The 25287-nt window shown below is 55.6% G+C and overlaps 1 protein-coding gene across 1 annotated transcript; it reads right to left on the bottom strand.

Moving 5' to 3' along the window:
- Positions 1-5884: 5884 nt before the first annotated feature.
- Positions 5885-17869, bottom strand: CDX1 (caudal type homeobox 1). The gene is made up of 3 exons (XM_054643112.2): positions 17443-17869; positions 6312-6457; positions 5885-6091 (listed from the first exon to the last, which is right to left on the bottom strand). The coding sequence occupies exons 1-3, from the start codon at positions 17867-17869 to the stop codon at positions 5885-5887; spliced, it is 780 nt and encodes a 259-aa protein (XP_054499087.1).
- Between the last annotated feature and the right edge of the window lie 7418 nt (positions 17870-25287).

The following is a 25287-nucleotide window of genomic DNA, read 5'->3' on the forward strand; positions in this document are numbered from 1 at the left end:
GCACCTTCCTGTCTGGCTCTGAGATGACTTTCCTGTGGCAGGACACAGCTGGAGCTCGAGCAGATGAGAAGGGATTACTCCCCATGCTGCCTGAGCCCAGCCCTCAGTCCAGGGGAGGGGATGCTCCACAGCCACCAGTCCCACATCCCACCACACCGAGGGCAAGAGCAACCCTTGGGCAGTGCCCAGAGTGAGCATCTGAGCCCAGCAGATCATGGCCCCAGTGCTGGAGCTGGGTCACATCTCCAGGTCCAGATGTCCCAGTTTGAGTCAGCAGTGGGATACTGGAGCCCCAGTGTTCAGGGAGATGCTGACTTTTCACCCTCATACTCAGTCACATTCCCAGTGAGGTGGCAGAGCTGGTCTGTGCCTTCTCCTCCCACTTCCATGGTGGAAATGGGAGAAAGGACAACCCCACATGCTCCAGGGCCAGTGTGGGACCAGAACAGCTCCAAACTCTTTCCCATTATAATAATATCCACCTGTCCATCACTTCACCCCTGGACTGTGCCCAGTGCTCTGACACCATTTTCCTTGCAAGTGCCCTACAGGCTCCAGCCTGAGCCAGACTTCTGCCCAGATGCTTTACTGGGGTTTAATGTGAGTGGGGATGAGGAGGACAATGACAGGGCTGGATCAGAGAGAACCCAGGCTGCCTGATATAAAAGCAAATAACCAGGACATTTAATGGCAGTTGTGCTCCTACAGCCCTCTAAGCACTTCTGAAAATTTTCCCTGAAAGGAAAGGTATTCTCAGCATAAAGACACATTTCTGCAGGAATCCAACATGATGAAGTGGCTCAGCATTTGCACAATGGGTCTTTTAGAGCTAATATTTACCTGGATTTCCCAGAGAAAAGAGGAAAGAGCAAAACTAGATAACCCATCAAACATCTCTTTTCACACACTCACAGCTTCCTCAAAAATAAAAGTATCTTTGGGAATTCACTCAGGCTGCTTTTACCTGCCTTGGACTTGCCCACCACTTCTCCCTCTCCCAGATGCTGGCTGGGAATGCTGAGCCTGGAAGGGCTGGCCCATTCAGGCCAGGGGCTGCATCAAGCACTGCTCCTACCTCAGCCTGCATGCAGGCCAGGGATGCTTTGTTTGCCTTTCATGCCAGTGCAATCTGAATCAGAGAGCCTGGTGCCACCTTGCTACAGCTGTCCCAGCCCCACATCACCAGCATGGACTGATCTCCACCAAACCATTCAGCATCCCTGGGCAGACTTCATGGCCTCATCTTCTTGTGTCCAGGGCAGTATTTTTCATTAGAGACACCCAGGGCTGGTGGTGCCCTGAAATGTCCATGTTGATCCCAATTCTTCTGGGATGCTCTGTACCTGGAACTCGCTCTCCTGGTTTGTCTGGTGCTGCTCTGGTAGCATCAGCAGCTCTTCACAGCCTGGGATCACCAGGGAGTAGATGTCCCACCCCAGGGACCTGGGATGTTTCAGCTTAGCATTGCAGGGCTGGACCAAGTCTGGCATTGCCCTGGAGCTGGCAGGAAATGCACTTCATGGAGCAGCACACAGCAGAGGCAGAAACAGCCAGAAGGAGCAGTGCAATCTAGGGACCCCAAAAACCCCAGGAGAGCACAAGGGTGTGCACAACTGTCCCCATGCCCTGATCCCCAAGGGGCTGGCACTAGGTAGCACACACAGGGCTTTTCCTAGCAAGTTTTGTTTTCTCCCACTCCACCTCTGAGCCACCCCTGGGACACCAAGTAAACCTTTCCCTTCCCATGGGCCAAAGCACAGCACACATCCTCCACCCCAGGGCAGCACTGACAGCCACTGGCACTGCCTGCTCTTTGTGACTCTGGAGGGCAAGGAGAGGCCAGAACTCAGGCTGGGGAAACACCCTTGCCCACCCAGCCTGGGCAGCCCCCACAGATCCGGGTGGGAAGGGGTGAGCAGGCGGCTGGCACAGGAGGGGAGCGTGCCCAGCTCTGTGCTGCAGCCATGGGGAAGGCAGTGGTGCTCTGATTAGTCACTGCTGGGACTGTGCCATGCTGGAGGCTGCTGCAGCATGGCTCTGCTCGGCCACCTGCTCTGCGGGGCCTTGTTTTGATGATGGTTTCAAGATTTCTCCAAGGAGGGGTAAAGCTGGGCAGTGGGAGCTGATGGAAAGTGCAGAGGGAGGAGCAGGGAGAAGCTGTGGGGACTTGTAGGGGACAGCCCCCAGGGTCCCCTGGCTGGGAGGGCAGGCTGTTCCCATAAGGGCCAGGCTCCATGTGACTCGGGAGGCAGCTGCTGCAGGTGCTAGAACCACGTGTTTGTCACCTGCCAGGGCTGAAACCACCAAGGTGACACGTGTCCAGGAGGTTTGAACCAAAGGTTCCAAAGCCGGTGGGGACACGGTGCCCACCAGCCCCTTTCCTGGCACAGGGAGGGCCCTGCAGGGCTCACCCATCCCTGCCCAAAGAGCAGATGCAGGGCGCAGGGAGGCCATGGGAGGGGGAGCAGAGCAGATGCATTGCATCACCCGGTCAAGGGGCGTGTGTGTGTGTGTGTAGGGGGAAGGGGTGCCTGGGTGTGTGGGTGCATTTATTGCCTCTTCCCGCCCGCGCCGGCTCCCTGTGCACACACGGGTGGCAGGGACCCAAGGGCACAGCCCACGGCTCCCTGGACTTTTACCCTGCTGTGCAAACAGGCAGGCGCCAGATTAGGGTATCAGTTGGAATTTCATCTTGTCAACAGCACCCGCAGCCTCTCTGGGCAGGCAGTGGAGCATCTTCCCTCTGTCCCACCCCTCTCGTCCCTGCAGGCCACCCAGCACTGTAGGTGAGTTTGGAAGATGCACATTTCACCCCCACTAGGACTCTGTTCCCCTCCCCACTGCTGTCTGCAGGCTCCCCCTTGCAGACAACAGTGATGCCCAGTGCTGCCACCACCCCATCCCCTGCCAGGCCAGGACCCCACTGCTGGTCTCCACGTGGAAATGGCAAAATTGAACATTAAAGGCAGCCAAAGCCCAGGGAGGGAGGATGAGTGTGGGGGAGCCAGCCCCCACCATGGGGACCATGCTGGAGTTTGCACACAGGAGCAGCTCCAGTTTCCCCAGTCCAGCCCAGCTCCTCAGGCAGGTGGCTGATTCAGTCTCATCCCTTTCCTATATGGCACCAGCTCCATTGCATTTGCATCCCCCTGCCTGTTTTAGTTCCTGGTTCCCCATGTTTCCTTGCAGGGGTGCATGGGGTGTTTCTCCTGTGCCATGGGCAGCCTGGCACCATGCAGGGTCACCAGGGTGCAGCAGTAGGTGCAGCAGTAGGTGCAGCCTCTGTTGCAATTGCAGGAACAAACACTTTGTTCTGTCCCTCTCTCAGCAATGCTACCTCATCCTGTTCCCACTCCTCCATCTTCTCCACCCATGAGGACTTTATCCTGCTTTAGGTGTCCTTCCACAGCCAGCTGCCCTGCCCTGGCACCTCAACACACCCCATGCAATGCTTGGCACTGGGAAGAGTTTTGGGGCTGGAGGAGCCATTTGGGGCAGGGATTCCAGGGCAGCTGCTTGCTCAGTGTTCTGTTAGAGGAGGGAAACACTGATGGGATGGAGAGGGGAGAGTGTCAGGCACCAATGCCAGCTGTCCCAGGCACTATCTCACATCCTCATTCTCTGTTTATTCATCTTGGACAAGGAGGATATTCAGCCCATCGACAGCCATAAAATGAGATTAGAGACCAGGAGGCGCCAACGGGAGGCGGCCACATCCGTGGGCAGCCGGCCTTGTTCTTTGGCCTCTGCCAGCCCAACAGTGGCCTCACCTCTCCCCTCTGTCTGCAGTGCTGTGAGTCTGCAGCCATCGTGTCTGCCATCCCTCTTGGTGCCACAGGAATGAGACGTGGCAGTGCCATGCCACGATATGAGCCATGCCACTGCCAGCAGTGTCCCTGTGGGACAGGCACACCCTGTGCTACAGGACAAGGCTGCTGCCCCAAGACACCCTCCCCAGCCCTGGCTGTGCCCAGTGCAAGCCCAAAGCCAGCATCCTCCCCTGCCTCAGCGCCACAGGCAGGAATGACAGCCACAAACCTGTGTCACACAGGATCCCTGCTTGGCTTTATTTTCACCCATGCCTAAAAAATAAAAAGGAAAACCAGTTCTGCCTTATATACACAAAACCTGAGCTGAAGTCCTGAGTGGATGCACACATTTGTCCTCATCACCGAGCACACTGGTAACAGAGGCCGTGGGAAGTGTCACTGGCAGGAGGGAGATCCAAAGCCTTTGAGGGCTGGAGCAGAGCAGTGCACACAGTGGGATAACTGGGACCCACTTGTAAAAGCCACAGCACACCTGGGGACTTCGTGTTCTGGGGGCTGGGAGCGGTGGGGGCTGGCAGTGGACACTGTGGCCAAGGCATGTGAGGCACCAGCAATGTCAGGTGGGATGTGAGGGCTTGACTGGGTGGTCTTCAGGCAGCAGGGACATGTCTGCTGCTCCATCCTGCCAGAGCTTGGAGAGAAAATGCTGAAAAACGTCCCACAAGTCACCATGCAAGGCTCATTCTCCTTCATCTCTGTCTTGGTCTTTGGAATTGAAGCTGAGGAGCATGTGGTGCAGCATGAGAAGGAGCCACAGACCCTCCTGTGCCCCAGCTGTGCCCCACTGGCCTTTGAGGTTGCTGAAACTGGGCTGTACATTAATCTGGGCCTATATAATGGTCAAGACTCCTCAGGATAAAGAGACTTCTCAGCTGCAGTTCACCAGTAGGAATGGATGGGGTTTAACTAACTGGCCTAGGGAACACAGTGAGTGAGAGAGAGTGCAGTGCATGGAGGAGCAGGGAGACAGGGAGGACAAAATCTGTGGTCCTGTATTCTGAATTTTAAAGAAAATAGGAAAATAAATGCTTCTCTGTCTTTCTGAAAACCACCTCTCCATCACCTAACACCAGGGCACATGCCAGTCATTTCTTGCATGCCTGAGGAGGCCCCTGCCTGCCTGGCAGCAGCTCCTGGTGCCTGCAGTTACTGTGCTCCCTTGGACCAGCACCCAAAACTCTCCCAGGATTGGCCCTTCTGGACAGCCTCGGGCTGGTTCTTGGACCCTGTCCCGATAGCAAACCTTCTGTTCTCCTTCCCTTCCCCATGGAAGAGCTCAGCAGGGTGGTCTGCCCCAAATGCTCCCTTCTACCCTCTCCCTGTGCGCCCTGGCTGCAGTGCCACCTTGCCATGGCACAGCCAGGGGAACCAGGGCTGTTCCACATGGCTCTGGGTGGCTGCAGAGGCAGGGCTGGGATGCAGGGTTGGGCACTGCCAAGGTCACTGGGCATATGTGAGGGGATGTTCAGGTACTCTTGTCAAGGGTGTGCTCCAGCTTGCTGCCATCACTGTGGTTTGAAGGGCTCCCATGTCACCTCCCACAGCCGAGGGACTTGCCTGGTTCCCAGAGCTCAGCTTGCTCTGCCCTCCTCTCCTCGCTTCCTGGGAGACCAGCTCAGCAGAAATTCATTTTGCCTTGAGTCCAGCCAGGTCTTTTTCCTATTTCAGTCTTGTTCAAACTGCCCAAAAGCACCAGGCAGCTGGGTTGCCAGGAACACCAAAGGAAGCACCTGGAGCACCACAGGAAAGCCCTCCTCCACTATCACCCCCTTCCTTCTGCTGACATCAGCACCTTGCTACACAGACCAGAGACCAAGCCAGTGTGTAGTTCCTATGGGAGAGCAGTACCTAACCCATGTTTTTACACAGTGGAGAGCCCACCAGTCCCTTGGGAAGGCCCAGTGCCACCCGGCCCAGCCTCGCTGCCTGCCCCATCGGTTCAGCCAGGGACAGTCATGTCTTTGGGAAGGGGCTGTCACCCTTCAGAGCACGTGGGCTGGCAGGGCTCTGCTGCATAGTGCTTTTCTCTTGGGGTCCATAGCTGGTGGAGAGGGTTAAGGCATGAATTCTTCCTTGATCGTCAGCGGAGATGAGGAGACGAGGCTGGGGGCATTGCTGCTGCAGAGGCCTCCAATGGGTCCCAGGGTGCTGACAGCTGGTGGGGTCGGTGTGGTGGTGCTGGTGGGCTGGCTCTGCTGCTGCAGCTTCTTCTTGTTCACCTTCCTCTCCTTCGCCCTCCGATTCTGAAACCAGATTTTCACCTGCAGAACGGAAAAGATGGCAATGAAGAGATGAGGATGGACTCAGGCAAGGATGACAACCTCCAGTCCCCACGGGGCAGGGAGGGCATCCCAAAGTTTGGAAGGGAAGGGAAGTCTGCGGAGCAAGGTGGGGCCTCCTCTGACTGCTTGGGCTAAAGCCCTGGCCCTTCCCCACCCCATGTCCACGGGGCTGGGGTTTGTGGGGTGCTGCAGCACTGACCTGGCGCTCGGTGAGCCCCAGGGCCGCGGCCAGCTCGGCCTTGCGGCGGATGGTGATGTAGCGGCTGTAGTGGAACTCCTTCTCCAGCTCCAGGCGCTGGTGGTCCGTGTACACCACCCGGTACTTGTCTTTTGTCCTGGTCTTGCCTGGAAGAGAGAGCAGAGCGGGGGGTGAGCCAGCAGGGGAAGAAGGGGAGCAGTGGAATGGAAGGAGCATCCCCAAGGGCATGGAGGAGACACACAGCCTGTGGAGAGCTCAGGACAACATGGCAATGCCTCCCCACTGGGGCCCAGTGGGACAATCAGGAAGCTCCTACTGGCTCTAACATCCTTCCTGTTTTGCACCATTGTTTCTTCTTGTTGGGAAGTACCAGGACTTTGATGGAATTGCTTGGAGGAAAGAGTAGGAGGGATTCAGAGGCACCCCAGAAGATGGACCATAAATCTCCTGTGCCATGATGCATGGTTCCTGAGAGGAGCAGAGCTGCAGGTCCTGTGGTGGGCTGAGGACAGGCTGCCAGGCAGGGCTAAGGAATGCCCAGCTCCTTTTCTAGGAAGCCCCAAACCAAGGTGCCATCACTTGAACATGCATAGATCAGAAGAGGGGAAGGCCTGCAAGGACCACATTTCTCTGCCACCCAGAGGGTCACTCTCCTTCTCCCTGTACTGAGCTAAGACAGAAGGCACTAAGTTCCTTTGTTATTCCACAGGCACACAGGGTGAGCTGTGGAACTCTGCCTGGGCTGTGGGGGCAGGTGGCACTCTGAGGGAGGACACCCATGCCTGGCAGTTTGCTGACAAGTTCCTGGTGTTTTCCTCTGCAGAAGAGCCCATAGGCAGGGAATAAATACAGCTGTGAATATTTGCTTCTCCACCCAAAATTACAAAATCCTGTTTCAGGGAATCGAGAGGGATGATGCCTGGCCATTTGTTTGCCTGGCAGATGTGTTTGCCCATCTTCTGAATTTCTGATGCTGAGAGCAGTGCTGCTGTGGGAAGGAGTGGGAGCAAGCTCAGAACAGCTCCATGGATCTCCCTGGGGCTGCCCTGGGTGTATCAACAAGATACTTCACACCACTGCTGCAGATGTGCAGAAAGGGATTTCTAGTGACCCAGCAATCTACATAACTGTGCTTGCAGCCTGGTTCTGCCAGGAAATGGGATCTTGGTGTGCCTGCCATCCTGTTCATCTGTTCTCCCTAACGAGTCCTTTGCACATCCACCCATTTAGGCCAAATCAGCTGGACACCGGGCAGTCCCAGCAGTACAATTGTATTCTGACACCATCCAAGTGGAAGCAGGAGTTTAGGCAGTGCAGAGGAAAACTGGGCTCTAGACACCCTAATGAGACATCAGAGAACATCCACAGAGCAAACTCCAACCTCCAGGCTGCAAATCTGCTTGTCAACCAGCTCAGTTTTATTTTTATTTTTATCAGCATCTCTCTCCTGCTCTCCCATTGCAAGGAGATGGAGACATTCCTAAGCCACTTCTTATGCTGAAACCTAAATGTGAAAGAGTTCAAGGCAGGATGACCCATGGCCACAGAGTACTGCAGGTGGGAGAGGGGCTCCCTTGCAGCATCCCATGGGATGGATGAAAACAGCTGGATTTCTACTGAATAAGCAGGAGCCACAAGAATCCAGCTCATGGCATTGACCACTGAGCAAACCAAGAGTGGAAGCACGAGTGGGAGCCAGCAGGACCTGGGATGGGCATGGAAGGCATCTCACCCTGCTGGACTTGATGCTGGCCCTCCCAGGCACCCAAGCAGCAGTCACTCAGTTCAATTTAGCACCCAGTTTCCATGACTGTGCCACTGTCTGTGTCCTCCTGCCATTGCTCCTGGTGGTGCTGGCACGGGCTCAGCACAGCATGAGCAGGTGATGGCTGAGCGTCCCAGCACAGTGCCCAAGAAGCACTGAGGCTGTCCAGTGATCCATGGAAAAGGGAAGGAGCCCAGCAAGGCTGCAACATGACCAGGAATAGAACCAAATTTCCAGCACCAGGGCAGGACTTCAGCCATTAACTCATATTTGAGGGATGTGATGAATTCAGTGAACGTTTCAGAGAGGGGAGCCCAGCTCATCCCAGGGCTGGTCAGAAGCAAACACCTAATCCCTCCTCACCACCATCAGGTCAAACCTGTGCATACCACACAGGGTGACTCTGTGGGTTAAAAAGGGTAAAAAAGGTTAATTTGATTGAGCAAGGTGTTCATGGAGTGTCTGAGAGACAGAGCTGAAACACAGATATTCCAAGTGCAAGGGGTGATGGCAGCTTTGCCAGGCTCTTGTCCCCTGCCTGGCACACATCAGCTGTGACAGCTCCAAACAGAACTGCTCACAAGAGCCCTGCTGGGCTGGAGTGACGCTGGGGGAACCCAGCCCATGCAGGATCCCACCCTGCCCTCAGCCTCCCACAGGGCCCCTCTCCATCCTGGGGGTCACTGCTGCCTCTCACCGGCTTCACCAGCATCAAAAGAACTCCTGCAGCCCAGCCCAGGGGGGACCTGTGCTGGATCTGCAAACACAGCAATTCCCAAGAAGTTACACAATAAACCAGATGCTCTGGTGGAGATTTATGTGAGGTTTAGCAGCTCCATGAGAAACTGGGCTCCCTCTGGTTGCTGCAGGCTCAGGGGCTCCTGCAAGATTTTTCTTTCTCATAGACTTATCTTTTTTCTTTTTTTTTTTTTTTCATTTGAAAGCAAAAGCCTCTCTAAAGAGATAATAACTTAAAAATGGTCTTACTTGCAATGTTTTTATTTGAATACCACTGTTTGGAAAAAAGGAACACCTGGAAAGTGAAGGAGTTGACAGATAGAGTAAAAAAAAATAAATTAAAGACTAAAGAAATAAGGCAGTTTGTGAATATCACATATGCCATGAATTTCAGTAGGAATTATTATTTCCTGCTGCAGCTGTAAATAGATCCATCACAGCCTGTTCTTTGTTATTCCTTCTTTATCCCTCATCCTGGATGGAGGCTGGGCTTTGCCTTAGGGCTGGCAGAGCCATCATGGGGTAAGCTGGGCACCAGGCTCAATATCAGTATCAATATCATCACTTTCTGCTCAATATCAGGTAGAAAAAACTCAAAACAGGAGGCTGACGACCAAGCCAGAGATGGAAAGTTATTCACCTCCACTAATTGCTGTTTTCGGATGTTTGCTGAATTCAGGGATGTACTGTGGGTGATTCACAGGGAAAAGAAAAGGATTTGCAAGAAATACTATTGACAATGAATAATTCAACTACCTTGAATATGAATGCTGGGTTACACTTAACTCTCTCCTGGAGACTTTTTATGGCTCTGTGAAAAGAAAGAGGAAATTCGGGACAAGCCAATCCGGTTCCTCATGGGGAGCCCTCGTGCCTATGGCCAAACAGAGGGATGGAACCAAACAGAGGGATGGAACTGCTCCTGCATTTCCAGCCAAGCCTGGCAAAGCTGAAACAGGCTGTCCCATGGCTGGGATAACCTGGAGCTGGGGCTGCTGCCCCAGGAGGGAGCGTGGCTGGGCTGCAGAGGGGGTGCCAGTGATGTCTCTTAGCACAGTTGTTAGCCCCTTCCGACCCTGCTGTGCATTTACAGCCTCTTGTCCCTGAAAGACCAGGCAAAGGAACTGCTGGGACAGGCAAATGGAGCCATCCGTGGGGCCAGTGGGAATGGTTTGGGCTTTGGGATCAAGGCAGGGCCAATGACAGCGTGGAGAGAGGGTATCGTTAGCACTGTTAATGAGTAACCCTAATAGCACTCACCTGAGCCATGATTAGATAAGGGAATAGCTTTAATGTGCTCTGCAAAGCCCAAGGGACACACTCCCCAGTGTGCACACACACCCACGGGGGATGGAGCCCTGACCCCAGCCTGCAGTCACTGCCCACAGCAGCCCTGCCCCAAGACAGGCATAGCAGGGCTCAGCATCGGGAGCCTGGCAGGGGAAGGGAAAAGCAAAGTGGATCCTGTGCCCACCATCCCAAGCTCTCTCCCCTCATAGCCACAGTGGAGGCTGCCAGGAAGGGGACATTTCACCATCCCCAGTCCTGGCCTGCCCAAAGGATGGCTTAGAGTAAAAAACTGTGCCCCAAAATCCCTGACTGACTGAGAATATGGGCACTGAGACTGGTGCTGAGCAGCTCTAAGAACAGCTGGGAAGGGGCTGCCTCAAACCAGGGAGCAAAGAGACTGTGGAGTGGCAGTGGCACCCTGTGTGAAGGTGGAGCAAAAGCTGGCATGTTGTGAGGGGATCAGCTCCAAAGGGAGGATCCCCATCCGTGGGACACATTTCTCCCAGGCACAGCAGGAGTAGCAAGCTGCCAGCAGCCAGGAGCACAAACTGCAACACTTTTCTAAAAGTCTCTATTTCACAGGTCAAAGCAGCTCAAAATTACCACAACCACAAACTCTGGCTCTGTCCAGCTGTGCAGCCCTCAGGGCTCTGGTCAGGGAAGCTGGGGTATGGCAGCCCCAACTCACTGGCTGGAGCCACTGAGATAAGAACCCACAGTAGTGACAGCAGAGGTCCCCAAGGCCTGGGGACACACTGGATGTTGCTCTGCAGCGGAGGTGCTGGCAGGGGGATGGAGGCATTGCTGCCAGGCTGCCTCAGCAGCTCTCATGCCTTGCTCTGTGCTGTGTCCTTGTGCTCCCAGAGCCATCCTGCCTGATCCCAGAGCCTGCCTGATCCATCCTGCCTGATCCCATCTTCCTGGCTGTGCTCTGGCCCCAACTGGCTCCATCTGTCCAGCCTTGTCTGCCCATCTGTCTGCACTGGGGGCCTGCTCCCACACTATCTGATGGCATTGCAATCTTATAACGCTGAAAAGCATCAGGTGTAAAAGTCCTGTCACCACGGAGGACCTGGGAAAGAACTGGTCCATACTGGAGGTAAAGTGCAGCAAACAGGGCACAAGGCTGTCCCCTCCACATGGGTGCTTTCTCTCCATGATAAAGCTGCTCCATTCTGAATGAGCAGCATCTACTTGCAAAGAGGATAAAATCCTCCTATCCCAGAGGAATCAGTGCTCTGCCAGGATCTGGCATTTCTACCCAGGGAAATGATCAAGGAAAACTTCCCTCCTCCCTGACAGAGCTTAGGCAATGCAACAGCTGGAGAAACTGAGGCACACAGTCCCACAATTAGAGCCATGAGATTCCCTGGACAGCTGAGCCCCCCAGTCCTTCTGCAGCTCCATGGGGGGAAATCCCCCTCACAACCCCACAAAACTGAGGACAGCCAGCAGAGAAATACCCCATGACAGAGACCCCAGGCCCAGGAAAGGGCTGAGGTCAGCTCCTAAAGCTCAGGAGCCTCCAGGCTGGCTGGAGCCACCCTCATCTGGCGGCCAGATGTGCTCCAGCTGCCTGTGTGCAGAGGGGTCGATGCTCCCTCTGCCGAGCAGCACTGATGGGAGCTGTGCTGCACAGAGCTCAGCTGAGGCTGGGCACAGACAGCCCAGCTCATTCCACCATCCCTGAACCGCCCAGAAACAGGAACCCCAACGCCTGCACTGGTGGTGGCAAGGGCTGAGCCTCTGATGCCCTCCCTGTTCACCCTCTCCCCACACTCATTTTCCCCCTTCCTTCCCCTCCGGCTCCAGCAGCCTCTCCAAAACACCCACGCTCCTCTGTGGCCTGGGAGGGGGGGATAAACCCGAGCCCCTCACACTCCCTGAGTGCTGGGAACCAGCAGCTCACGGTTTTCACAAGCCTTCCCCTTGCCTTGCATACTTCAACAGCCTCAGCTATTTTTCCCGTGCCGCAGGAAGCAGAGCAGTGATGGATGGGCCGGCCAGCCCGGGGGAAGGAGCGGAGCCATGTGGCTTGTTTCATCCCAGCCAGGGAGAAACGCCCCCCTCTGCAGGGCAATCCTCCCCGAGATCCTGCCTGACATCACTCCTCTGCCAGAATGCGCTGCATTTAGACAACTGCTGGGTGTCAAAAACTGGGTGAGAGGAACCACACATCCTCTCTGTACATATTTAATGTCTCAGTGATGAGGAGGGAGGGAATGATGCGTGAATCCTCACTCTGCCAAAGCTCCCCCATCTCTGCTCTGGGTTGGAAAAATGGGCACTTGAGACATCAGGGTTGAGGCAGGACTCATCTTGGAGTCTGAGGGCCCCTCCAAGGAACCCAGCAATGCTCCTACACCCAGAGTAGCTCTCTCCATGGTGGTTCACCTCACACAACCTGAATAATTCTTCCTGGTGCCAAAGGCCTCAGAGTAAACTGCAATTCTCCCATGTGCACCTGGTAGCAATAAAACCTGGTTCAACTTGGTATGTGAGCACTGGAAACATTTCACTTGCCAAACTGCACTGCTTGACCCAATGGCTTTCTGCTCTCCTGCTGACTGAGGATCAAGCTCTGTGCTCCCTAAAAAGCTTTGCTCTAAGTGTGAGTGTGTGCTGGGGAATGCATGCCTGGGGGTTGTAGCAGAGCCTGATGCATGGCACAGTCAGGCAGGGCAGCCCTGCTGCCAGGAAAAGGCAGAAACACCTGGTCAAAGAGCTGGATTTGGAGAGTGCAAACTGGTGCACAGGAGCACAAGCTGGCCCTGGCTGGGTTTTCCACAGCCAGCACAGTGGGACAGGGACAGAGCTGAACCCACATCCACACCCACTGGTGAGGACATCCCCCCTGCAAGCCCCATTCTCCTCCCAGGAGGTGCAAGCCCTAAGGGAATGAAGAGCAATGCCTGGTGTTTGCAGCAAGCTGGTGATTCCCCATCACACCCCCATGTTCCTGGACATCACAAGCAGAAACCCTTCATCCCCAGGGGCAGCAGCACGAAGCTGGGTGTTGGGGCAAGTCTTTCCCAGCCCTGCAGTGACTGGATCCTTTCTTTTGGCAACTGGCAAATTCCTTCAGTTGTTGCCATGTTTTATGAGGCCGAGCTGAGTGCCAGGCTGGCTCATGAGCTGGGTCAAAGAGCAGAGCAGTGCTGGGTGGCACACGGGCTGCTGGCACACGTGGGCTGGACACAGCCCCATCCAGAACCTCACCTCACCTCACTCCAGCCTGATCCAGCTCATCCCAGCCTGCCTCCTGCCTGGATATGGCTCATCTGCAGTAGGAAGAGCAGGACAGCAAGGCAGTGGGGGGCCCATATGGACACCAGGGTTCTTCTCCCCCTTTGCAGCCCCATAGGGTTTGGCCCATCCTTGCCATGGGGCAGGGTGGGAAGGATGCAGCCCCTTATCCAAGGGATCACAAAGCTAACAGGACTGGAGTGGGTGTCCTTGAAAGGTCCCCTATAGGAAACATCTGTCATTGGCCAGAGGTTTAAAGTGTCCCTCTGCTAATCCCGGGGTATTAGCCAGCCAAGCCCATCACGTAGGCACTGCCAGTGCTCCAGGGAAGCCCTTTTTGTTCAAGGAAAGTCAATTCTAGGAAAGTTTGAGAGGCCTGTACCTTGGCCAGTAGGTTAAGCAGTCAACAAACCTCAGCTGGGGCCAGGAGCAGGTTGTGGGTTAATAATTCAAAGGGAGAAGACTGATGGGGCCTGACACACACCCTGAGTGTCCCAGTGAAGGAAAGGGTCTCACAGGGAATGAGCATGGCCTAAAGAGAGGCTCCCCATGCCGGGACTGACCAGGGAAATAAATGCACTGTCCTCCAGCCAGCACCATCATCCCAAAACATACCAAGCACAGCAGGAATCCCAGCAGCCCAGGGGAAACGTTTCTGTCTCATTATTGGGATTTGAACTCTTTCCCCCAGTGTTCACGGGCCCCACTAGGAAAATAAACAGACCTGGAAAACTGACCTAAAAATAATAAAACTGAGATGGGAAACTGCACACCCAGCAAATCACCACATGCTCAGAGCATCACTGCTTGCTCTCCATCACCCCAAAGCCTGCGTGGGCGCCACGGGCATTGGTACCACACAAAGCTCTGAGCACATTTGCCTCTGCAAGGGATTCTCCAACTGCACTTTCACTTGCAATATTTAGCACTGCAGCCCCTGCTCAATTAGTGACCTAAAAGCCAGACCCGAGGCAGTATCTGAGGATTTGCATGACTAACAAGCAGAGGGTGAATTTCAAAGTTCAGCCAGCTCCACTTCCAGCCACCTTCCTGAGCTTTTTATAAACCCTGGGTGCAATTCACAGGGAAGTTTGCAAATAATTGTGAATAAGGAGGAAGCATGCTGCTCTGACATGCTGCTAGTGAAGATTTTATGAGCAGAAAAGGAGGTGACATTGGAGAGAGAAACGAGGCCTGGGGACATCTTCCAGCCCGGTTCCCTGTAACTCTCAATTCCTGGTGACTGGGGTTTAATCCCTTCTGCTGCTGGGTTAGCTCAACTCAGCTGCAGCAGGAATGTAGCAACAGGTACAGAAAATCACCCCCCTGTAAAGCCTGACTCTGCAGTGAGTCACTGGGAGATTTCTCATTGATTTTTCTCAAGCTCTGGATCATATTTGCAGAAGTGCCTGACACACTCATATTCCCTGCACAACATTTTATTTTGCTACCACGCAACTCTTCCCTAAAAGCTTTCAAACTATGGCCAGAAGCTGTTCATAGGAGCCAAGACACAAAGGGAACATTAACTTACAACCCTCTGAAGTATTATGATTTATAGCATTCACAATGAAACTGTTGATATTTATAGCAAAAAACTCCATGTATTCATTTCCTATTCCCACTGCGGTGAGATGAGGAGTTTATCAATCCAGACTGATCAAAGTCCAGTTCATTGATTTCAATAAAATGATTCATCTAAGAACTTCAGCCTTATCTATGTCAAACCCATCTCTGCCCTACTCTCTTTCAAGCTTAATGAAGACTTTTATTTAAAGGGCAGCACTGGAAAGCACCAACTGATCCCACCATCTCCCAGCTCATGAGCCCACCACCACCAAACCCTGCAGCAGCATTGGGCTTGGACCCAGCAGAGGTGCAAGGACAGGTCCTTAATCTGTGGGTGACTTATAAAAGGAGCTTTCAGGTCATCCATGCAGAGGAAAGCACCCCAAGAAAGAGCCTTTCTCCCCTGCATCGCTGTGCTGGGGCAGCTCCTCTGTGTGTGAGAGGAACAAGGCTGGTTTATTTGTTCCTTTGTATGTATTTGATCTAAGAGATACAAACTAAGCAACTAATGATATTTTTCCAGAATTCAATCAGCTCAATTGTTGTCTAACTCAATCAGAGGCACTTTCAAGCTCCTGCTTTATCTTGGCCCCACTGCTGGGTGTAAACCCATGGCCTTGATCCAGAGGAGAGGTGTGCTGATGGCTTTCCTTCCCCATTCATTTTCCCTCCCACCTCCCTTCTCAGAAGAAACCAAGATGTTCAGACTTACAAAACCCACAGAAGTGGCAGGGTCCCTGCTGCAGGGGAGGGCTGCACATCACATTTCCCTTTCCACCCTGGGCAGAGGGAAGCCCTCACGCCTGTGGGTCTCCATCCCTGCATCTGGGGGGAAGCATTTTTCCTAAATAGTTACATTCAGTGCTTAAAATGGGACAGGAAATACCAGCCTGCCTCTCCCTCCTCTTTCCAGACTGGGGCTGGGTTTTTTTCCATTTATCTGGATGTTCTGCCTGCTCTACTGCACATCGGTCCCCATCCCTGCCACACAGATTCTGGGAATGTGAGTAGGTATTTTCCATGCTGTAAGACCCCAGGCACCTCTGCAGAAGGCCCTTAGTAGGTCCTTGGCCACTGGGAACAGTGCAGAGCCAAAAACTGGAGGCACTTTGCAAACAGGGAGCCCAGGCCCTGATTCCAGGGACCTGGGGCAGCAGTAACCCCAAGCAAACTCACCCCTGAGAGATGCCCACAGCCACTCCTGCAATGAGCTGGCCCCAGCAGTGCTCTGAGGAGCTCATGGCCAGCACAGCAGAGGGAGAGGGGTGGCAGGTTCAGGCAAGCCCCATGGGTCCTGCTGGGAAGGGTCCAGGCTGGGAAGATGAAAGGGTGAGGGTAGGTCAGGACAAAGGGCCCGCACCTCACCTCACTGCCAAAGGAGCCGGCCACCATCTCCATGACAAAGAGAAGTCCTTGTCAATTTGGGCTGGCCCCAAGGGGGACCTGCCCACTGCCTTTGAAGTGGGCAGCAGGGCGGGGAGGGGGCTGGGGTCACCCAGACGCTTCCCCCAGGTCAGGAGTTCAGCGGGGACAGGACCCTGGGGACAGCATGACCACTCCGAGCCCAGGGCCAGAGGTAATCACAGGAACCAGGGCCCCCTTTCCTGCAGAGCTGGGCACCCACTGGCCCGTGCACCTGCAGCAGCCACAGCCACCCTCCATGTGGCACTGTCCCCACACGGTGCCCCTCACACACACACCATGCACCACTCCATCCTCACAGCACTCTGTACACACACACAGAGCACACTGTCACCTCCCCCAGACACACCTGGCGCCACGACCTGTACACGCACACTGGTCATGGTGCCCTGCACACACACACAGAGCCTGCAGCACCGCACTGAATCCACCTCATGCACACACAGAGCATGGACATACACACAGCTCCTTCCCTGCACACGCACACAGCTTCGGGCACTTTGCACACCCACCACACACAGCCAGCTCACACTCCCTTGCACACCCACCACACAGAACCTTTCACCCAGCCAGCTCACACTCCCTTGCACACCCACCACACAGAACCTTTCACCCAGCCAGCTCACACTCCCTTGCACACCCACCACACACAGCCTCTCACATGCCAGCTCACACTCCCTTGCACACCCACCACACACAGCCTCTCACATGCCAGCTCATGCTCTCATGTACGGCCACAGCCCCAGGCTCTCACCCTTTCACTTTTGAGACCCTCCCCAATCCAACATCCCCCAGGGTTCTGAGGGTCTCTGGCCCTGCCCATCCTACCCAGTGGCCACAGGCAATGGCACCAACTGTGAAAATGACTTTCCAGCCATGAAAACCCAGCAGCCAGTGTGTAAGGACAGCACCCATCCTCAGCCCCTGCCACCTCAGAGCTCCCCTGCTCCTTGAGGACTGGCTGTCGTGCCAAGGGCAGGCCAAGTTCGCTGTCCCTCTGGCAGTCCCCACGCAGGGTGAGCCACAGAGCAGGATCCAGTCCTGCAGGAGCCCGCAGGGATCCTCTGCCCGCGGCACGGTGCAGGGCCGCGCTTTCCTTACCGTTGTTGCTGGTGCTGGGAATGCTGCGCCTCATCCACTCGTACGGGGTGCGTCTCTGGCCATTGGGGGACAGCTGGGGCACCGAGCTGCTGATGGCTGGGGGCAGAAGTCCAGAGCCCGGAGGCTGAATGGGATTAAAATCTGGGGGGCTGAATCCGAACTGGCCGGGGCTGGCGGTGGCAGGGGTCGCGGCGGTGCCGTAGGAATGCCAGTCCTCCTTGGCAGGGGTGTAGGGCGAGGCCCAGGCCGCCGCGGGCTGCCCGTGGTGCAGCTCGCTGTTAATGCCCGGCACATGGTGGTAGCCGGCGAAGTCCGAGTACTGCGGCGGGCCCGGCACGTAGTTCTGGGGGTTGAGGTTGAGGCTGGGGTGCCGGACGGGGCTGGGATACATGTTGGTGTCCTTATCCACAAGATATCCCACGTACATCTTCGCGGGCCGGCCCCGCGCTCATGCTGCGCCGCCGAGCCGCTCTGCGGCCGCCCGGGTTCGGCGGGAGGCGGCCGCCCCTCCTTCAGCAGCGCTCACCTGGGCGCCTTGGGGAGCTGTCCTGGGGCCAGGCACCTCCCTGCCCACGGGCTTTTATTGGGCCCAACCTCTCGCAGCATTTGCATTGAAAGGCAGGTTTGCATTTCAAAGTGCAGAAACCCCAGCGGGTGAGGGGGACGAGTTCAAGCTTCCCACTCTGGCTGCAAGGAGGATGAGGTAGGGGGTGACCCCAGGGAGGACCCCCCAGCCCCTCTGTCACTACCCCACAACCGTGCCCATGCCACAGGATGTGGTCCCTTTGTAGTAGCTGGCTTTGGGGACATTAGGGTGCAGCAGGAGTCCCGTGAGGATGCCCCAAGGGACCCCACCACCATCCATACCCCAGAAACAGGATACCTTGGGATTAAAAGCTGGCTGCACGAGGGGACAAGCTGGCCCGTGTCACCTGCCCTGTCCCTACATTGGAGGACACCAAGTTCTTGCTCTGAATGGCATTTTCCTGTGCCAGCAGCAGCATCTGCCTCTTTGGAAAGAGGGGCTGGTGGAGGCTCTGGGTCTGCATTTCCTTCATCCCAGGGCAAGCCCACCCCTCCAATCCTGAGAGCAAAGCTCAGCCCAGCCTCAGGGAGCGGGACAGATGGGCAGACTCCGTGTGCAGGGGGAATGGACACCATGGCCATTGCTGGGAGTACCTGCGCTGACACATCTCCAAGGGGCTCACAGCCTTGCAAAGCTCCTCTTTGCAGCAAGAGGAGCTGCCCACCTGCTTTCTCTCCTAAGACAGCAAAACCATCCCCATATGCTGGTGATAGGGAAAATCAAGCAGAAAGGGGACACCTGTGAAGCTCTGTCTGCCTGCAAGGTGGGAGGTGCCAGCCGCAAACACCCCAGCAGAGATCACCCACTCGTCACCTGTCAGGCCAGACACACCTGCACTCCAGAGGGGCTGCATGACACTCTGCCCAGAGACCTGTGGGTGACACACTGCCCAGAGACCCAATGGGTGACACACTGCCCAGAGACCTGTGGGTGACACACTGCCCAGAGACCCCCTGAGTGACACACTGCCCAGAGACCTGTGGGTGACACACTGCCCAGAGACCCCTGAGTGACACACTGCCCAGAGACCTGTGGGTGACACACTGCCCAGAGACCCCTGGGTGACACACTGCCCAGAGACCCAATGGGTGACACACTGCCCAGAGACCTGTGGGTGACACACTGCCCAGAGACCCCTGAGTGACACACTGCCCAGAGACCCCATGGGTGACACACTGCCCAGAGACCCCCTGAGTGACACACTGCCCAGAGACCCCATGGGTGACACACTGCCCAGAGACCCCTGAGTGACACACTGCCCAGAGACCCCCTGAGTGACACACTGCCCAGAGACCCCATGGGTGACACACTGCCCAGAGACCCAATGGGTGACACACTGCCCAGAGACCCCTGGGTGACACACTGCCCAGAGACCCAATGGGTGACACACTGCCCAGAGACCCCTGAGTGACACACTGCCCAGAGACCTGTGGGTGACACACTGCCCAGAGACCCCATGGGTGACACACTGCCCAGAAACCCCCACCACTGGCAGCCAGGACCCTCGGCCCCACTGCTGTCCCCCTCCCTGCCAGTGTCACACTCCAGCTGCACTGGCCACCACTGCAGCCACAGCTGTCATTTACAGGCTGTTTTTTTTGCTCCTCAGTCAGAAGCAGTCTATAGAGGTTTCAGGAGGGTGTTTTGCCTCTTCCTCAAGGCACCTCTGTCCTTTTCTCTGCACCAGCCCCCTCCCCTGCTACAAATGTGAGCAGGGCAAGGATGATCCTCACCCTCTTGGGAGCAAAACTGCCTGGAATTTGACAATAGGAAACAGAAAAAAAAAAAAAAAAGATATTGAGAGGAGAGGATAAAACATCTGTCGTGGAGCTCTGGACCCTCAGTGGTCTGTGTCAGTCCCAAGAACCTCATCCCATTGGTCTAGCCCCAGTTCTACCTGAAACTGGGTGCACATATTCCCCTGTGCTACATCCCCTTCCTGCAAGGGTGGGTGCCAGGATGAGATGGAGGGGACAGGGATAGGAGGTGAGGGGTCTGGTTATGAGGACAGAGAAGGGTAAACCCCCAGCAATGGGAAGTCACTCCCAGAGCTGGCATCACTTGGGTTCTGCCCCCCCAAACCCGGCATGGCTGGAGGCACCAGGAGAGGTGAGCACTTTGCAGCATCCCGGGGTCCCCAACCCCTTGCTCAGCCTTGTCCCTGGTCCCTCCCTCGTGACAAAGGTGGCTGTCATGACCATCCCACCCAGTGATGATCTCAGCTCAGCACTCAGCTCACATTGCTTGATGTGCCATATAAGCCCATCTATCCTGGATTTTTCCCAAGATCTCAGGACAGCCATGGCTCTGTGCAAACTAGAGAGTCAAGGCCACCCTACTCCTCCTCTTCCTCCCATCAGCAAAGATGCTCAGGAAGTGGGGGAAAACAAGAAAAAAATCTCCCCTGCGCAGATGGTGGGAGGTACAGAGGAGCACAGGTGGCTCTTGGGTCCCACCCCAGGGGTGGCTGTGTTTTTTAGGGATTGGGTTCTTCCTGCCACTGGCTGTTTCCTAAAGGCAGGACAGGGAGCCCAGGCCCCCCTTGCCTTTTCCCAGTCTCTGGGGCCAATGCCAAGGGCTCAGGCAGCTGCTGGGGACTGGGGGGCTCAGAGGTCTGGGGCAGCAACCCACACCTGCATCCTCCCCAGGCTGGGCAGGGCACAGCATGGCCAGGTGCCCACTGACAGCTGGGCATGATCTCCCTCAGTGTGGGCAAAGGGGAGGACAATTAGGCCATAAAGATCCACCAACAATAACTTCCCTCTTCTTCCTTTCTTTGACCCATTTACTACTGGTGGTGAAGTTTATGCTGGGGAGGAGCCGGATAAGGAGGCCTTCATGGGCTCCCCAAGCAGCATCTCAGCTGCTCAGAGGGGTCTGAAGGGTGCTGAGGGGGACCCTCAGTGCCTCAGAATGCCACCTGCACCGGGGTCCCATGGATGAGCAGATGACAGAGCCCCTGGGGGTCCCCAGCTGGGTGAGAGCAGGTGGCAGTACCCCCTCCATCCATCCTAGAGACCCCCAGAAATGCACCCAAGCTGGGGACCACCCCTAGTCCTTCAGACCGGGTACTCCTGGTAGAAACCAGGCAGATGGAGGAGAGGGAGAGCAGTTAGGGCTCCCTGGCTGCTCCCTTGGGCTCGGTGCTGCTATCCGTGATCGAGTGATGCCATCTCCTGGAAGGAGGAGGGCTGGGAGGTCCCTGGGGCCAGGCTGCACGCAGCTATCCCAGATGGAGCAGGGACACCATCCCATCAGCTCCTGCTCCCGTGGAGGAGGCACTCAGTATGGGAAACCAAGTCCTGCCTTGTCCCCCAACTTGCTCTGGACCCCACCATGGTTTCTGCAGGAGCAGGAGATGCCCACGGAGAGTCAAGTAGATGTCTCTCCTTGCTCCCCTTTTCCCCCACAGCCTTTTCCTCCACCACCTCCCCTCCTATTGCTATTCAATACTCCACCTCCTATTGCTCCCAAAGGCAAATCTGTGGCTTCAGACCAGCATATCCCAGAGTGCATGGCCGCACTCCCATCCCAGTCCAGCCAGGACCTTGCAGTCATTCCCTAGCTCCTGAATGCCCCAAGAGTGACCCCTCCTCTCTGGCAATGGAGACATCAGTGCAACCCTCTTGCAGAGGACAACCCCTGCCTCATCTCCCTCAGCCCCCCTACAGACTTGTGTGTGGCCTTTGGTTCTCCCCACATGCCTGAACCACCCCTGTGCTGTCACTGGTGTCCCCATGCCGAGGAGGGTCTGCAGAGCTGGTCCCCAGAGAGAGGGACCAGGACAGCCTGAGTGGATGTGCCACCAGCGCTGCCACACAGCTCCCCTCTCCCCATCCAGGGCTCACTGATCCTCTTTGGGATCTGGATCAGCTTTCTTGGCCAATGCAAATGCCACAAACTGAGTATTCTCAAGAGGGCACCGGGGACAGGGACACTGCTGGCAGCCCTCATCACTCCCCAGCCCGTGTGGGCCCTGCTCTCAGTGGGTTGGGGGTGTGATTCCCCCTGCTCTGGTGGGGAGCATCCTGGTTTCCCTCCTTGGCTGTGTTCCGGGCACGGGGCAAGCAGAGGGTTAACGATTCCCACGTTAAGTGGCTGCAGATGTGTGGGAAAGGCTGGGGCGAGCGGAGGCACCGCTATTAGTATTCACCCAGGAGCTGCCGCTGCCTCCCGGGGCTCTGCCGAGCACATTTCATACCAAGGTTCGTGCTGGGGGTGAGGAGGAGTGCGTGGGACGGGGTCGGAATGGCCCCGAGGTGGGGAAAGGAGCAGGATAACATCGTCCTCTGGCTGCTGCCTCCTCCAAGTGCCCCAGCCCAGGGGTGTAGGCAAGGGGCCAGCACCATCCATGTGTACAGCCCAGAGTTACCTCCTGGCACCACTGGCACCCTGTGGTGTCCATGGCCAGGGTTTCCAATGCTGCAGGAGTGTTCCCAGTGCTGGGGAATGCTGCAGGATACTCCCCAGGGTGCTCCCCATCATGTTATGCTTGGGCATACACTCACTTTGGAAGGAGCCCAGCACTTTCTGCCTCCCCTTCCTCCCTGGGCACTGGTGTCACCCACCCAGTCCCAGCAGGACCACACACACACGGGGTACAGGCTCCTCTGGACACCAGGGCACAGCTTTAGAGACGCTGGATGAAGCCTCAGTGCAGCTCCCTGCAGGAGCTGGATGCAGCCAGGAGCATGTGCTGGCAGCTGCCACGCCAGATGTGCTGCCCAGATGTGGGGCTGTGCTCCCTGGCACCCACCACTCCTCTCTTGTGGTCTGTGGCTCGACACCACTTCAGAGCAATGCTGAAATTCCTGGGCTGACTTGGAATTGATAGAGGCTCTGAAAACTGAAGCTGGAGCAAATCTGGCCCTCATCAAACCTTCAGAGAAGTGGGGTAGGACAACATCTGCTGCTTCTTTCATACCTGCCTGTCACCAGCTGGTGCATGGTACCTGTTGCTGGCTCCAGCATGGCTGTTTCCACCATTGTCTTGGCTACCTGGCTCAGGTCTCTCTCCTTTATGCCAGGCTTGGGATATGGGCTTTTCTCTGGGTCCCAGCTCTGCCTGGGATGGGGCAGGAGCACAGAGAGCTGCTTTGATCCATGTGATGCCAGAGCAGAACAAATACCCTGGAATGTCTGTCTCAGTGGCTGGTTTCCCTACCAGCCACTGCACTACCAGAGATGCTGCACAACATGACCCCAAGCCCCCATTATCACTTAACAATGTTCATTGAGGCTGGAAATCTTAACTGAGAGGGGTCTGGCATCCCACACCGCAGCTGTCCCAGCCCCAGGGGGACCACTGGGTCCTGCAGCACCACGAAGCACCAAAAATAGAGGTGAGCAGTGAAGGGCTGATGAGGCCAAAGCAGCAGAGCTGCTGCCCTCCACCCACACACTTGCACAGGCGAGTTCCTCTGGCTTTGGTGCTTCCTCTGAGCTGGCCTTTCCCAGGAGCCGCCGTAACCCCAGCGTGCTGTTCCTAAACAAAGTGTGCGGCTGTGGATGCTCCCTGGGGATGCTCAGAGTGGGCTGACGTGTGCTTGCCGGGATGCTTTGGGCTCCCCAGGGCTCTCTCAGCATCCCCAAACAATGAATCCTGGCCTTTGCAGACTGGGAGGTTTTGTTTGCCACATTCTTCCTGGTCCCAGCCTGGAGTGGGTATTGGGGCCATCTGTTTGCAAAGGACAGAGGGGGAAATATGTCCCACTTCAGGCTCAGGATGCTCTGCCCTCAAGCATGGTCTGTGGCAGCTTTTCCACCCCCTGCTCATCCCAGGTAGCCCATCCCCAGTGCAAGGGGCCCAGCAGGATTGCACCAGTGAGTTTCTCCCTCTCCCACTCTGCCTGGAGCAGTCACGTCCTCAGAGCAGGGACACTGCCAGGAAATAACTCTGCTGAGCAATTCCCAGCAGCCCTTAGGTCTCCACACATGGATCCACCAGACACATCTTTTTGTCCCTTGGGAGAAGCCCTGGGAAGAGCCATGTGCACAGCACGTCCCCTCTGCCTCCTGCTCCCCTCACAAGCTGCTCTCAGGCTCACTGGCTCCATTTCTGCACAGGGGGGTGACAGGGCTCTGACACAAGGCCACCACCAGGTCTGGAGCTGGGGGAATCCATCCAAGCCAGGGCTGCATCCCTCCTGCAGCTGTCCTGCTGCCAGGCACTGCAGCCCCATGCCATGAGTGGCACGCAGGGATAACCTGGGTGCTGCAGCCTGGTTCTCCTCAGCCTCCACAGCTGCACAGAATAAACACCTCCCCTTTGGTTTTCCATAGATACAAAGAAAACATGGAGATAATGTCAGATAAGCAGCAAATCTCTTGGGCTGGTCCAGCCAGGGAATCAGGAGGGGATGAGTCTGCCTTGCAAAAAAGGCAGAAATACAGATTTCAGCAGTGTTGTCATTATGGGGGGAGCTTTTAAATTCTTAGAAAGGAAAATTAAAGAAAGATGGACAGGTATCTTTTCAGGATAGCCAATGCAGTTTTGCACTATTTCTTGTTTGGATCGGAGAGAAACACAGAATGGTTAAGGTAAAAAAAGATATGTAAGATCATAGATTCCAACCCACCACTGCCATCTTCACCACTAAACCATGTCCCCAAGTGCCACATCTAGACGTTTTTGAACAGTTCCAGGGATGGTGATTCCACCACTTCTCTCTGCAGCCTGTTCCAATGCCTGACCACCCTTTAGCATCCAAAAGACGAAAACAGTGGCAAGAACTGATGGATCAAAAGGCAGTTTTTATCCTGTCCCTTGTTACAGTGCTAAAACAAATTGAAAAAAAAAAAAAAAACCCAACCTCTCTTGTTCTGCCTACTGAAAGTTTCTCAGAAACTTGATTTAAACTCATTAAGATGCTGGGAGGATTTATAGCTGGTTCATCACCTGGATTCCATCCCCCCAGGGCAGTAGGGGTGTAAGACATCTGAGATGATGCCACCTCTCCAGCTCTGTGCCCAACAGACCCAAATCCCCAGGCAAACCCACCCTCTGCTGCAGCATCCCAGTAGCAGAAGACCTTTTATCCCCCTTTCCAAAAAAGAAGAAGAGTTGCAAGGGTGCGTTGGTGGTCCCCAAGGGGCAGTGGCCAGTCGGGGTCAGGGGCCAGGAGCTGCAGCCCCCAGCACAGGGAGGCATCTGGGGGAGCACACGGAGTCAGTTCACTGCAGGCCTTCTTTAATAAAAACATGAGTCAGCTGCTGGCGTGGGCAGTGGATTTTCTAAACATCCCCTCATATCCTGAGAA

This window comes from Agelaius phoeniceus, chromosome 15 (genome assembly GCF_051311805.1).
Source record: "Agelaius phoeniceus isolate bAgePho1 chromosome 15, bAgePho1.hap1, whole genome shotgun sequence".
NCBI lineage: Eukaryota > Metazoa > Chordata > Aves > Passeriformes > Icteridae > Agelaius > Agelaius phoeniceus.

Bases quoted from the DNA above. Each gene is read 5' to 3' on its own strand.
- CDX1 (XM_054643112.2), bottom strand. From the start codon at position 17,869: ATGTACGTGGGATATCTTGTGGATAAGGACACCAACATGTATCCCAGC. The intron at 6,458-17,442 runs GTAAGGAAAGCG...TCTCTCTTCCAG, and splicing joins TCCCAGCACCAGCAACAACG to GCAAGACCAGGACAAAAGAC. The intron at 6,092-6,311 runs GTCAGTGCTGCA...TCCGTTCTGCAG, and splicing joins TGGGGCTCACCGAGCGCCAG to GTGAAAATCTGGTTTCAGAA.